We start from the raw sequence: 14,237 nt of genomic DNA on the forward strand, positions 1-14,237 counted from the left end.
TAGAGAGAGAGACACACACACACAGTTGGTTTTTAGCTAATGTGGTAGCTCATGCACTAAGCTCCAGAGGTCTCAGGTTCGATCCCACCAATGACCGGGCTCAGTTGGCGTTACAGCTAGATAGGGGGGTGGGATAGATAGATGTGTTCAGGGGAGAGTCACGCACAAGGTGGACTTTGTAGCCCAGGGCCTTCTCCGTGGGGAAGGGGTGGTCAGAAGATCTTGAGGTTTCTGCATCCAGCCTTGCACCCAACCAGAGGAAACTGCCTTCAGCTGGGGCCCAGAAGGGCAGGGGACAGGCGACCTGCTGCTCCAGAGACTGGGGAGGGAGGAGACAAATGGTGATGTTGGCTCCCTCCAGCATCAGTTCTCTGCTTGCCGTGCCGAGGGGAGCTTGTTCCACTGCCTTCCTGTGGAGGAGAACACACTGAGTGAGACTGCTGGACACACACAGAGATCCTATGGGTCTCTGGGGTTCCCCAGCTCCCGGCCTGTGCTGCTTATATCTCTGCTAAGTCCCGGACTGGATTAAGCAGCCAGGGGAAGGGGTTGGTGATCACGCTACAGAGCCTAGCACAGTGTGGCCCCAGCCAGCTGAGCTGAGTTACGACACAGCTCTGAGGGGGTTGAATCTGAGCCATGTTTATCACCCTCTGGTGTGGTAGAGGGGATGAATGCAGACCCTTCTCCCCAGACCTCTGTTCTGAGCAGGCCCATCCGCTGGGCTGGGTGGGTCAGATCCTGAGTCCATCACTGCAGCTCGGGCTCATCTCTGATCCACAGGAAGACGGGACAGCTTGAGGGACTCGTTATGGGACCTTTCTCCTCTAGGTCACTCAGCCCAAGGTGGCACTGACTGAATGGAGCTTCTTGGTGGCTTTTTGGCTGGTGTGAAATGGGACTATTTCCGGGTGCCCAAAATCCCTCCCCCAGTGGCCTCAGCCCAGCGGAGATGGGGGGTGTGCGCTAGTGAATAGGGCACAAGGCTGGGAGCTGCCAAACCTGGGCGCTATTCCTGTGCGATGTCACACACACACACCCCCCTCTCTTTTCACTCCCTCCCTTTGTCAGTCTGTGAGCTCTGTGGGGCAGGGACTGTCTCTCACCCTGCACACTGGGGCCCTGCCCTTCGCTCTAGGTGCTACCATAATGGCCCTGTATATTGGACTCCTCCGAGTCATGGGTAGGGCCCTGTGGCAGAGCTGCCTATGCTGACCTTGACGTGTGGGGAGACACAGGCCTCAGCCCCCCACGGCTGCCAATCTAATGCCTTCTATGAGCACCCTCTTCTGCACAGTCTTGCATCAACTCTGCAATGTATTTATATCTCTGAACTGACCACCGGTCTAATTATATCCTGCTCTTTAACTGCACAAGTCTCTGGCACTAGTAGGTTTGCAGCATGTGTTGTGAGCCGAGTGGGTTCCTATGAAGCCCTGTGGCTGGAGGGTAATTAGCTCAGTGGTTGTTCGCTCTGGGAGGGAGGCGTTTCGTACAGTTTGGAGGCTGTCGCCGTGTTTTGGAGACATGTTATGGAGATATCGTGTCAGGTGGAGAGGTTCTGTGGAGTAATCAGCTATTGCCATGGGCTTAGCAAGGGTCCGGTGGGTCTTGCAGGACCAGGCCAACGAGATACTTGCTCGTGGGAGCAGCTTTCAGCCAGGAATGGGGGATCGTGATGGAGTTAGTGCCTGGGACCTGCTGCAGAGATGTCACATCGCCCAGGGCCACCGCGGGGAGGAGGGACCACTCTAGGGGCAGGCAACAGCAATGGCTGCTGGAGGGGAGCCCAAGAACGGCAGAGAAGGGAGCTGAGTCCTGGCCGTCCATCACCAGGGTGCACTTCTGTCCTGCACAGCTCTCACTTTGGCTATGTGCCCTCCCCTCTGGAGGGATCCAGCTGACCCCTTGGCGCTCAGCTTTCCTGGCTCTCTCGGAATGAGCCTAGCTATGAGCGGGACCAGAGAACACTTGGAAGATCTAGCTGAGATGAGGACCTGGTGCAGCTTATGCGCTGCCCAAATCTCTCCGGCTGCAAACCTCTTGCCAGTGCAGGTTCTCTCACGGGACTTTCAGTGCCTCCTGCTTCTGGCCTACGCGAAGGACTGAATGGGCCACAGAGACCCAACCCCCCTGCCATCCCTCCAGGGCAGGGCTGAGGCAGAAGGTATGGCTCAGAGGTTAGCTATCAGACCTTTCCATCTGACTTCTTCCCAGCCATGGGGCCTTGTCTCCTGCTTCTGGGTCAAAGTTCTGAGGCACCAGCACAGTGCAAAGGACATCAGCCCTACCCCCCCTTCACTGCCCCCAGGGTCTGCAGCCCAGGGCTGTTCTCCTTCACATATCACTGAGACTCAAATTCACAGGGCATAAGTAATGTTTGCGAAGGGCTGCATGGCTGCTTGGATTGGGCACTGGAGACAGGCAGGGTGGATTTTCAGGAACACTCAACATTCTCCTAATCCTGCTTCCATTGACATCAACAGGGAGATTTACTAATGAGATGTCAAGGGAGCGGGGTCGGGCCGACGCCATTGATGTCACTGGGAGCAGGGCCAGGCCGACGCCATTGACATCACTGGGAGCGGGGCTGGGCCGGCGCCATTGACGTCACTGGGAGCGGGGTCGGGCCGACGCCATTGACGTCACTGGGAGCGGGGCTGGGCCGGCGCCATTGACGTCACTGGAAGCAGGGTCGGGCCGACGCCATTGACGTCACTGAGAGTGGGGTCAGGCCAAAGCCATTGACGTCACTGGGAGCGGGGTCAGGCCAAAGCCATTGACGTTACTGGGAGCGGGGTCGGGCCAGCTCCATTGACGTTACTGGGAGCGGGGTCAGACCAGCGCCATTGACGTCACTGGGAGCAGGGTCAGGCCGACACCATTGACGTCACTGGGAGCGGGGTCAGGCCAAAGCCATTGATGTCACTGGGAGCGGGGTCAGGCCAAAGCCATTGACGTCACTGGGAGCGGGGTCAGGCCGAAGCCATTGACGTCACTGGGAGTGGGGTCAGGCCGACACCATTGACGTCACTGGGAGCGGGGTTGGACCGACGCCATTGACGTCACTGAGAGCGGAGTCAGGCCAAAGCCATTGACGTCACTGGGAGCGGGGTCAGGCCAAAGCCATTGACGTCACTGGGTGCGGGGTCAGGCCAGCACTAAGGGCGTCTGAAAATCCCCCCCATAAATGATGCTGTACAGACGGGCCTGGTTCTCCTAGGTCAGCTCCAGAGCCCCTTCGTGTTTGGATGAGTTACTGGTTAGATCCTGGAGTTTGGTCCAGCTCATTCTATTGTTACAGACAAAGCGCAGAATCAGGATCCCAATCCAGGCTCAGATTCCAGCTCCTGCCCCCACCCCACCCCCCACCATGTTTGGGCCACTCGGACTCAGGCACCTGATGCCAGCATCCCGCTGATGCTGTGCCTTGAAATTCCTGCCTCACCTCCAGCAGTATGGGCCCGATTCAGTGACAGCACTGGGAAGGCCCTTTGGGTCAACGGGCTTTGGAGCAGACCTCAGATTAGCAGGCTGAGCAAAAAAACTTCTAAGAAAATGACCGAGCCATTCTTGAAACGCAACTGTTGCATTCCCCTCTCAGACACCCAGCAGCAGGGAGTACCAAAGGTTATCTCCATGCCATGTCAATTTCCACAGGCTGAGCTCTACCAGACTTTTAATTTCATGACACATCCTGCTTGATCTCCTATAATGGGGCATTTTAAACTGATTCTTCTTCACTACGCTCTGTATGAAAATACACTAACTTTGTTGAATAGAAGTATTGTAGGCACCGGAGCTGTGGAAAATGATTGTGTCTGCAGACTTCAAGGGGAAAATATGTGTCACTTCGCATACTGGAAACTTTGTCATATTTCGCAGGGTTTCCCTGCTGTGGCTGCTTTGTCCTCAGAAACATGTGGCGGGTTCTGAACAGGATCAAATGGTTTTTTGTCAAAATATGAGAAATGGTCATTTCCAAATTTCAGTGGGTTGTTTTTTGGCACATGAGTAGCACCAGTTTTGACTGAAATGTGCGTGTGTGTGTGTGTGAATGTGTCTTGCGTCTATGTAAGTATGAGTGGACTCAAGTGTCTTGGGCATGTTGTGTGTCTATGTGCATTTGTGTCTGTGTGTGTTGTGTGTGGTGGAGTGAATGTATTGTGTATTTGTGTGGGTGAGCATGTGTTGTGTGTCTATGTGCGTGTTGTGTGTCTGTGTGGGTGAGTGTGTTGTTTGTGTGGGTGAGCATGTGTTGTGTTTCTGTGTGTGTGTTGTGTGTATTCTGTGTTTGTGTGGGTGAGCATGTGTTGTGTGTCTATGTGTGTGTTTGTGTTTATGTGGGTGAGAGTGTGTTGTATATCTATTTGCATGTTGTGTGTCTGTGTGTCGGTGTGTTGTTTGTGTCGGTGAGCATACATTGTCTTTCTCTGTGTGTGTTGTGTGTCTGTGGGTGTGTTGTGTGTCAGTGAATGTATTGTGTATTTGTGTGGGTAAGCGTGTCTTGTGTTTCTATGTGTAGGCGGCAGGTGTGTTGGGTGTGACAATCTCATAGAGCGAAAGCTCAGTCAAAGTCCTCTGCTCTAATCACTAGTCCTTGCGACCTCCCCGAGCAGATCCAGTTTCCTCCCCGGTCCCCTGCACTGTGCTGTGCTGTTCACTGCTCACCCCGGTGCACAGGGCTGCCTGGCATAGCTGTGAATAGTCACCTGGCAGGGCTCACCCAGCTGCAGCAGATGTTTGACTCAACCCTGGCAGCTCAAAACACAATGTATCTGATTCCTCAGTGTGCAGACACCTGTGAGATCCTGGGTGCCAGTTATCCATTGACCCAATGCACCAGTGTGCTGCTAGGGGGCTCTCTCCCCTCTGGCTCCATCCTCGCCACAGTCCCCTAACACAGTGCTAGGGGGCACTCTCCCCTATGACTCCATCCTCGCCACAGTCCCCTAACACAGTGCTAGAGGGCGCTCTCCCCTCTGGCTCCATCCTCACCACTGTCCCCTAACACAGTGCTAGGGGGCACTCTCCCCTCTGGCTCCATCCTCGCCACAGTTCCCTAACACAGTGCTAGGGGGCGCTCTCCCCTATGACTCCATCCTGGCCACAGTTCCCTAGCACAGTGCTAGAGGGCGCTCTCCCCTCTGGCTCCATCCTCACCACTGTCCCCTAACACAGTGCTAGGGGCCGCTCTCCCCTATGACTCCATCCTCGCCACAGTTCCCCAGCACAGTGCTAGGGGGCGCTCTTCCTTCTGGCTCCATCCTGGCCACAGTTCCCCAGCACAGTGCTAGGGGGTGCTCTATCCTATGACTCCATCCTGGCCACAGTTCCCTAGCACAGTGCTAGGGGGCGCTGTCCCCTCCGGCTCCATCCTGGCCACAGTTCCCTAGCACAGTGCTAGGGGGCGCTCTCCCCTCTGGCTCCATCCTGGCCACAGTTCCCTAGCACAGTGCTAGGGGGCGCTCTATCCTATGACTCCATCCTGGCCACAGTTCCCTAACACAGTGCTAGGGGGCGCTCTCCCCTATGACTCCATCCTGGCCACAGTTCCCTAGCACAGTGCTCGGGGGTGCTCTCCCCTCTGGCTCCATCCTCGCCACAGTTCCCCAGCACAGTGCTAGGGGGCACTCTCCCCCATGACTCCATCCTGGCCACAGTTCCCTAGCACAGTGCTAGGGGGCGCTCTCCCCTCTGGCTCCATCCTGGCCACAGTTCCCTAGCACAGTGCTAGGGGGCGCTCTATCCTATGACTCCATCCTGGCCACAGTCCCCTAACACAGTGCTAGGGGGTGCTCTCCCCTCTGGCTTCATCCTCGCCACAGTTCCCCAGCACAGTGCTAGGGGGCGCTCTCCCCTCTGGGTCTGCCCTAGCCCCAGTTCCCTGGCACAGTGCTACCTACGGGTATTGTGCTGCAAGGAGAAGAGTGGGTGACTCAGCAGGGAGCGCTTGGACTCGAATGACCCAATGTGCCCATACCACACTAGTGAGCGCTGTGCTGCATGGAGGTCCCAGCTTTGGGATGAGACAAAACCACAGTGCTCAGTACAGAGCCTGTGGCACTGATCCCTAGAGTCAGTGTTAGCCCTAGTGTCCTGGCCAAATTATTGAGGGATAAACACAGTCCACCTTTGTAAACTTACCCTCCAGTTTCGGCAGGAGAGGCATTTTTCTTCCCTTCCTGTCCCCGACAGCTGGGTAAGGCTGTTCTGTCCTGGTGTTAAATAGCAGCTCTGTTACTCCCCGCTCCCCAGTGGCTGTATTTCAGTGCAGGTGAAATGAGACATACAGTTCTACAGCCCTTTAGCTTTGTTTCGACATAAAAGCCACATCAAAGTAGGGTAACAAGTCTCTGCATCCCACAGATATCTCCCCAACCACTGTGTATGGCCCAGATTGCGGAGTCGATTCCGACAGTAAAATCGAACCACTGGCAGGAATGACACAGGGTTTAAAGTGGGTGAAACGTTCAGTGGTGGCTAAGTCGGGCTGTCACCACTAGAGGGCACTGTGATCTCTCTCGCTTGCTCTCTCTCTCTCTCACACACACACACACACACACACACACACACACACACACACACACACACACACACACACACACACACACACACACACACACTTGCACTGCTGGACCCCTTTGCTCCCTTCTTCTTTTGGCCTCTGAGTTCATAAGCAGAAGATGCAGTTGTTGCTCCTATTCTAGATGTCCTCTAGCCGCCCTGCTCTCCCTTGCACAGCGTAGCCACCTCACAGATGTTTGGAGTTCTGGTTCCCAGCAACGCTTGGGGGCCACATTAGTTTCCGGATTAATAATGTAACCCTTCTGCTAGGCGTAGTCGGCAGTGCCAAGGGCCGGGTTCAATATCTAGGGATTCCTTATTAACAATTGACACCATCAGTTTAGGATTAAACAAAGACTGTGAATGGCTTGCCAACTACAGAACCAGTTTCTCCTCCCTTGGTTTTCACACCTCAACTGCTAGAACAGGGCCTCATCCTCCCTGATTGATCTAACCTCGTTATCTCTAGCTTGCTTCTTGCTTGCTTATATTTACCTGCCCCTGGAAATTTCCACTCTTGCATCCGACGAAGTGGGCATTCACCCACGAAAGCTCATGCTCCCAAACGTCTGTTAGTCTATAAGGTGCCACAGGATTCTTTGCTGCTCTTATTAACAATACAACACAAAACTGGCTCAAGCCACCACCCAGTAAACCCTCCACCCTGGGGGGAAAAGGTACCTCGACCGCTCACTGAGCCATCAGCCACTCGCTCTGCCCCGCCTTCTCTGCTGTAACCTCTGGGATGTCCTCAGGTCCCATCGCTTAACACAGCTCTCAGTGATTTCAGGCAGTAGCAGGGCACCCTCACTGCAGGCTGGGCAGTCTCTTTCACAAGAGACAATGTCCCATAGATGGTCTAATGCTTAGACCTAATTATCAGTGATTTCAGCTGTAGTGATCCACAGCAAAAGACTCTTAATTGCGTCTTAATCAGCACAGTGGAGAGGAAGAGAATCACAGGATGCCTAGAGCCCTCAGACAAAACCCAACCCAACGGCCAAGTAGAAACACCTTACCCCCCAGGGCGTATGCACCCCTACTCCCTGCTTAGCGAGTGCAGTTCAGTTGAGAGTGAACACCTCAATCAGGGCATAACATGCACAGTTCTGCTCTCCTTGATTCACACAACCAGGATAATACTTTAAGACAACTAAGGGCGGATATGATGGCGGTCTATAAAATCATGACTGGTGTGGAGAAAGTAAATCAGGAAGTGTTATTTACTCCTTCCCGTAACACACGAACTAGGGTCACCAAATGAAATTAATAGGCAGCAGGTTTAAAACAAACAAAAGGAAATATTTTTTCACACAACACAGTCAACTTGTGGAAGTCCTTGCCAGAGGATGTTGTGAAGGCCAAGACTATAACAAGGTTAAAAAAAGAACTAGATAAGTTCATGGAGGATCAAAAAAGAACTAGATAAGTTCATGAAGGATAGGTCCATCAATGGCTATTAGTCAGGTTGGGCAGGGATGATGTCCCTAGCCTCTGTTTGCCAGAATCTGGGGATGGATCACTTGATCATCACCTGTTCTGTTCATTCCCTCTGGTGAACCTGGCATTGGCGGGAGACAGGATACTGGGCTAGATGGACCTTTGGTCTGACCCAGTATGGCCATTCTTATGGTCTTATGTTCTTATTACCCCTGCACCCAATACCAAAGTGACCTGCAATCCAACCCCAGCCAAAAGTGATCATTTGGGCAAAGCAGCTCCATCATGCTGCGCACCTAGCAGAGTGGGTGTGTCTATGCAAACAAGGTCAGTTCCTGAAGTCTTCTCCCCCAGCTCATCACTAGTTGTTACGGGAGAGCTCGTTTAGCCCCTGCTTACAATTATTAGTAGTTATTATGGTCGGGCCTTAGGGTCCTTGTCATGGATGAAGAGCCCATGGTGCTAGGCTCTGTACAAACACCGAATCAAACGATGGTCCCTGTCCCCGTGACTGTACAATATAAATGCAAGAGACAACAGATGGCTACAGGCAGACAGATGGGGGCACAAGGAAACAGTGAGACAATACTGCTCAGCATAAGAGACAGTGCTCTGAGATCCCAATCAACCACAGGCGCTGACTTTCCAAAGTACCAGGGGGTGCTCGACCCTCAGCTCTGCCCCAGGCTCCCAAGCTTTGCCCAAGGCCCCACCCCACCTCTTCCCACCCCTGCTCCACCCCACCCCACCTCTTCCAGCCCAGTTCTGCCCCTTCCCCCAAGCGCACCATGTCCTCACTTTTCCCCACTCCCCCCGGAGCCTCCTGAGCACCACAAAACAGCTGATCACGGCAGGCGCAGGGAGAGAGGTGGAGGCACTGATCCAGGAGGTGCTGGAGGGATGGAGAGGGAGCTGATAGGGGGGCTGCTGGTGGGTGCTCAGCACCCACCATTTTTTCCCCATGGGTGCTCCAGCCCCGCAGCACCCACAGAGATGGTGCCTATGCAATCAATGGTCTAGGAATGGGTTCTAGGCTGGAGGTCAGGGCAAGGTTCTAGGTTTGGGTTTGAGGTGATGGTTCTCGGTGCAAAATCTAGATGAAGGTTCAGTGGGTTCAAGTTCCAGGTGAAGTTTTGGGGCGTCTGGAGTCTGAATTCTAGATGATGGTTCTGGAATTTCTGGTGGTGCTGGGTTTGGGTTCTTGGTGACAGTGTTGCAGTCCTGGCTTTGGGTTGGTGGTGACTCTGGTCTGGGTTTGGGTTGTTGGTGCTGGTTCTGGTGATGCTGGGTTTGGGTTCTTGGCCACAGTTCTGGTGGTCCTGGCTTTGGGTTGGCGGTGGTGCTGGTCTGGGTTTGGATTGTTGGTGCTGGTTCTGGTGATGCTGGGTTTTAGTTGTTGGTATTGGTTCTGGCGGTTCTGGCAGTTCTGGGTTCAGGTTGTCAGCATTGGGTCAGGGTTTGGTTTGCTGGTGCTGGTTGGGGGGTGGGTGGCTCCTGTCACTTGTCCCTGTCTCACCCGCAGCTGGGTAATGACCCCACAGCCAGACTCGGTTTGCAGCCTCAGAAATGCCCCCCACAAGCTCGCTGGGGCTGGTGCCTTTAGAGCCAGGGCTCCCTGGTCCTCATTCCTGACCCTAAGCACTGGGAGCCTTCACTGGGTGGAGGAATGGAAAACCCAGGGCACGGCCTGGCCCCCCAAGCCCTGGCATAGAGTGGGCATAGAAATATCCACTAGCTGATCGCTGGCAAAGGGCCCAGCTGCGGGCACCTCGAGGGGAGCTGGGGGCTCCTACAGCCCCCTCCAGGCTCTTCTTGCAAAGGCATCAACTGCCTATTATGCCTTTGTCACTCCCCCCTCCCAGATCTGACCCCATCCTTACCCAGCCTGGGGGGAAGGGGGTGAGAAAGTCCAGCCCTGATCCCCACACCCAGAGTCTGGCTGCCCCACCCCCACCCTTACCCCTCTCTGAAAGCCTCTCCCTCTCTCTCCTCTCTGTCTCTGCTCCTCTTCCTAGTTAGCAGCCCAAGTCCTGGAGGAGAAGGGAGTGGGGTTTGGCCTGGTGGATTCGGAGAAGGATGCGGCGGTGGCCAAGAAGCTAGGTAAGGACTGAGCCGGGACCCCTGGGGACGGGAGGGGCTCCCTGTGCTGCAGCCACCTGCACCAGCCCCAGTCCCTGTGGGCATCAGTGGGGAGAGGACCCAGGGCCCAGGTCTCAGCCCCTCCTGACGGCCTCCCAGCCCATCCCAGGGCCCCTGGCTCACATCAGGACAGATCTGGTAGCTTCCTTCCTGCTTCTGATGCCACATGGGGGACTCGGGTGGAGCTGATGCCACCTGGGGCACTCGGTCCCTGTGCCTGCCCCACCCCGGCCCCAGGCACGAAATTGCTGGATACACACCCAGGGAAGCAGAGTAGGGGTCTCTCCCTCCCCCATTCCTTGGCCCTGTCCCCGCCTACGGCCTGGCATGGAGGCTTCAGGGTCCCTGAGCTCCAGGTTTTGAGGAGACGAAGCCCCCTTGAAGTTTTGCCCCTTGCTGGGACCCAGAGAGTCTAGCTCAGCGGTGGAACATCTGACTGCAGATCACCCGCTCAACGCATCCCCTGAGCTGTTGCTTTTTCAGCCACAAGCCACGGAGCAGCTGCAGCAATCCCCAGGGGAGGGTCTGCCGCTCGGAGCGGATGGGACCAGTCCCTTGTGCCCTTAACACCGTGGGAAGGTCCTGGGGAACGTGCAGGGCCAGGAGCCTTCATTCAGTCCCACCGAAGGGCTCAAAACTCCCCTCTGTTCAGTTCTGGGAACAGGCTGGCTTCCACCCTGCTAGATTCGGGGGGAGAGGGGAGGTTTCCAGGCTAGGCCTGGCCTCTGCCGGCACCTATGCGTAGGCTTCAGTGGAGTTCGGCGGGTTCCCCAACGCCGGGGTGCACGTCTGAACCGGCCCCAAGTCCCCACGGCTGGGAAAACGCAGGAATGTTCCTCTGCCCCATCAGCTGCTCCCTGGGGTGCAGCGGGCAGCCTCACCGAAGGGTGCTCAGGCCAGGGGAAAGTGGGGGCGTCTGGCCTGTGACTGCGCAAGGCCTGACTGTGGGTCCAGGCTCAGCCCGCCAGCGCCCCATGGAGGGAGGGTGTCCGGACAGGCCAAGGTTTCTGCAGGGAAGTTTGCCTCCCACGAGCTCAGCTGCTCACCCAAGGAGGCGCGTGCAGTGCGGGGAGAGGGAGCCCAGAGTCCAGCCTGCGCTGAGGGGGCTCCACAGCCTCGTTGTTCTTACCCCCCGTGCTCCTGGGGAGCCCCCTCAGGGCACAGGGGGGCAGAACCAGCCAGGAAGCAAAGGGGCTGAGCCTGCTTGTGGCTCTGCTCAGCAGCCACCAGAGGGCGCAGGGAGCTCACTGATGGGCGCAGGGCGGGTGATGCCAGAGCCCCTTAAGGGCAGCTGGGAGCATCACTGGGGGCTCGTCGGGCCTCTGGCTCCCCCTGTCCCCGCTCTCCAGAGGCACAAACCCCAGAGGACCCCCCGTTCCTCCTGCCCTCACCCCACAGATCCCCTTCCCCCTTCTCCCTGCACACCACAGACCCCCCCATTCCCCTAACCCCACAGACACCCCCCGTTCCTCCTGCCCTCACCCCACAGATCTCCTTCTCCCCTGACCCCGACACCACAGACCCCATTCCCTAACCCCACAGACACCCCCCGTTCCTCCTGCCCTCACCCCACACATCCCCTTCTCCCCGGACCCCGACACCACAGACCCCCATTCCCCAACCCCACAGACACCCCCCGTTCCTCCTGCCCTCACCCCACAGATCCCCTTCTCCCCTGACCCTGACACCACAGAGCCCCCCATTCCCCCAACCTCACCGACACCTCCCATTCCCCTGCCCTAACCCCCCTGCTCCCCCAACACTGACACCACCAAGATGCTCTCCTCCTGCCCCAGTGTGAGGCACACGCACACACACACACACACACACACAATTCCCCCTAGCAGGGGGAGCTGAGCACACATACATACACACAATTTCTGCAGCAGGGGGAGCTGAGCACACACACACACACACACACACACACACATACATGATTCCCCCCAGCAGGGGGAGCTGAGCACGTGCACACCCACCCACCCACCCACACACACACACACGTTGCAGTGCCCCAGCGCTGGGGCGATTCCCCAGCGGCTCAGGAGGGTCGGGAGCTGTAATGCCCCCGCGTCCATGGCCCCTCTCACCGCGCTGTTTCCCCGGCAGGGCTGACGGAGGTGGACAGCGTGTACGTGTTCAAGGAGGATGAGATGATCGAGTACGACGGGGAGTTTGCGGCCGACACCCTGGTGGAGTTTCTCCTGGATGTGAGTGGCCCCCAGTCCCTCGCCCTGCCCCCCTTCACTGACCGGCCCAGAGACACTGACTGGGGGGGTTGGGGGAGACACGGCTCCCTGCCTCTGGAGGTGCTGCCCAGGCGCTTTTCCCTTACGCTGCATATCACAGCCAGCATGCTCGGGACCCCTCGCCAGCCTGACAAACCCCTCCCGCCCCCCGGCTTGGCCTGTATCACTGTCTCCATTTACAGGGGAGAAACTGAGGTAGGGTCACATGGCGAGTGAATGGTGGAACTGAGAATAGAACCCAGGAGTCCTGGCTCCATGTCCTCTGCTCCAACCACTAGCCACCACTACCTCCCAGTGCTGTAGCTAGAACCCAGGAGCCCTGACTCCCAGGCCTGGGCCTTCCCCACTAGCCCATGCTGTGTCCCCTCCTTTGGCCTGGACGGCAGAAGAAAGCAGGCAGTGCACGACCCACAGGCCTTGTCCATTGTCCCAGAGGTGGGACTTGCCAAGCACCTTGGGGTGCCCCGGTGCACTGAGGCTGACAGGCCAGGTGGACAGCCCAGAGGTGCTGCCACGCCTCACCCTCCCCTCCTGCAGAGCCGGCTCCCTGGGTGTGGGGAGGGGGTTTCCCCAGGTCAGGTGCTGAGCTCCCTCTGCCCCCTTGCAGGTGCTGGAAGACCCGGTGGAGTTCATCGAGGGAGACCGTGAGCTCCAGGCCTTCGATAACATTGAAGATGAGCCCAAGCTCATCGGCTACTTCAAGAACGAGGAATCAGAACGTACGTAGGCGGCGACTGGGGTCCCTCTGCTGGTGGGACCCCACCCTCCCCGGGTCCAACCCCGCAGCCCAAGCTGCACTGTTGCTATCAGCTGCAGAGGGGTGTGAGCTTCCTCCAAGCAGTGCCGGGGGAGTCATTAGCAGGCTGTCTAAGGGCTGCTGGGGAAGTGTGAGCGGTTGGATACAGGCGGCCCAATGGCAAACCGCCACGGCAGGGCAGCAGGAGCCACAGCGGGTCTAGGAGTTTCTGCTGGGGAGGGGATCTGGTCCCTGTGCTCCCAGTGTCAGCTACAGGAAAATCTCTCATCGCTGCCAGGGTCAGGGCTTGTACCCTCTGCAGCCACTAGGAGGCGACATAACCAGACACAGCCGACGAGGAGGTGGAGCTGATAATACAGTAGGGGGCGCTCTCCTCTCTGACTCAGTGCTGTCCTCAGTGCCCCAGTGAGTTGCTAGGGGGCGCTGTGCAGCTGGGAGTGGGTGACTCAGTAGGGGGTGATCTCTCCTCTGAGGCTGACCCCAATGCCCCAGCATGGGGCTGGGGTCGCTGTGCTGTGCTGTGCTGATGGAGGTGCTGCCTGATGCCACATACAAACTGGGGGCCTGACCACGTCCACGTAAGTCATTTAAGATCCCCTGGCCCTTTTTGTAAGAGCTGAGCTGTCATTCCTTGTGTCCAGGCCAAACCCCAGCCAGGTGATTCCATGGTCCCGCCTCCATCACCCCAATCTCCTGCAGCTTCACTTCCTGCACTGAACTGTTGTGTAGCATTTTGGGTGGCTGTTAAACAGCTGCCAGATCCCACCCCAGAGATGGCTGCATTGCAGTGCTGGGTGAGCAATCCCTATGCAGCATTGCTGTGCGCTGTTAAACAGATGCCACATCCCACCCCAGAGATGGCTGCATTGCAGTGCTGGGTGAGCAATCCCCGTGCAGTGTTGCTGTGCGCTGTTAAACAGATGCCATGCTCCACCCCTGAAGCAGGAACTCACCCTTCTTTGTAAGCTCCTTGTGAACTTTCTGGAGACAAAATGCTGTGGAAAAGTCTCCCCTGTTGGGGCCAGTCCCTGAGCCCTTCCTGGTGCAGCCCCAGTGCAGTGACAGCAGACAGGGCCGGCTCCAGACCC

General features: G+C 56.9%; 1 protein-coding gene across 1 annotated transcript in view; it reads left to right on the forward strand.

Annotated features, from left to right (window-relative positions):
- The window catches only part of CASQ1 (calsequestrin 1), a 35,512-nt gene that overhangs the window by 2,850 nt on the left and 18,425 nt on the right, over positions 1-14,237 (forward strand). The window contains exons 2-4 of the mRNA XM_039513489.1: positions 10,023-10,107; positions 12,253-12,353; positions 13,000-13,111. Coding sequence (XP_039369423.1) covers positions 10,023-10,107; positions 12,253-12,353; positions 13,000-13,111 — 298 coding nt within the window. The remainder of the gene's footprint in view (positions 1-10,022; positions 10,108-12,252; positions 12,354-12,999; positions 13,112-14,237) is intronic.

This window comes from Mauremys reevesii, linkage group 24, assembly GCF_016161935.1.
Source record: "Mauremys reevesii isolate NIE-2019 linkage group 24, ASM1616193v1, whole genome shotgun sequence".
NCBI lineage: Eukaryota > Metazoa > Chordata > Testudines > Geoemydidae > Mauremys > Mauremys reevesii.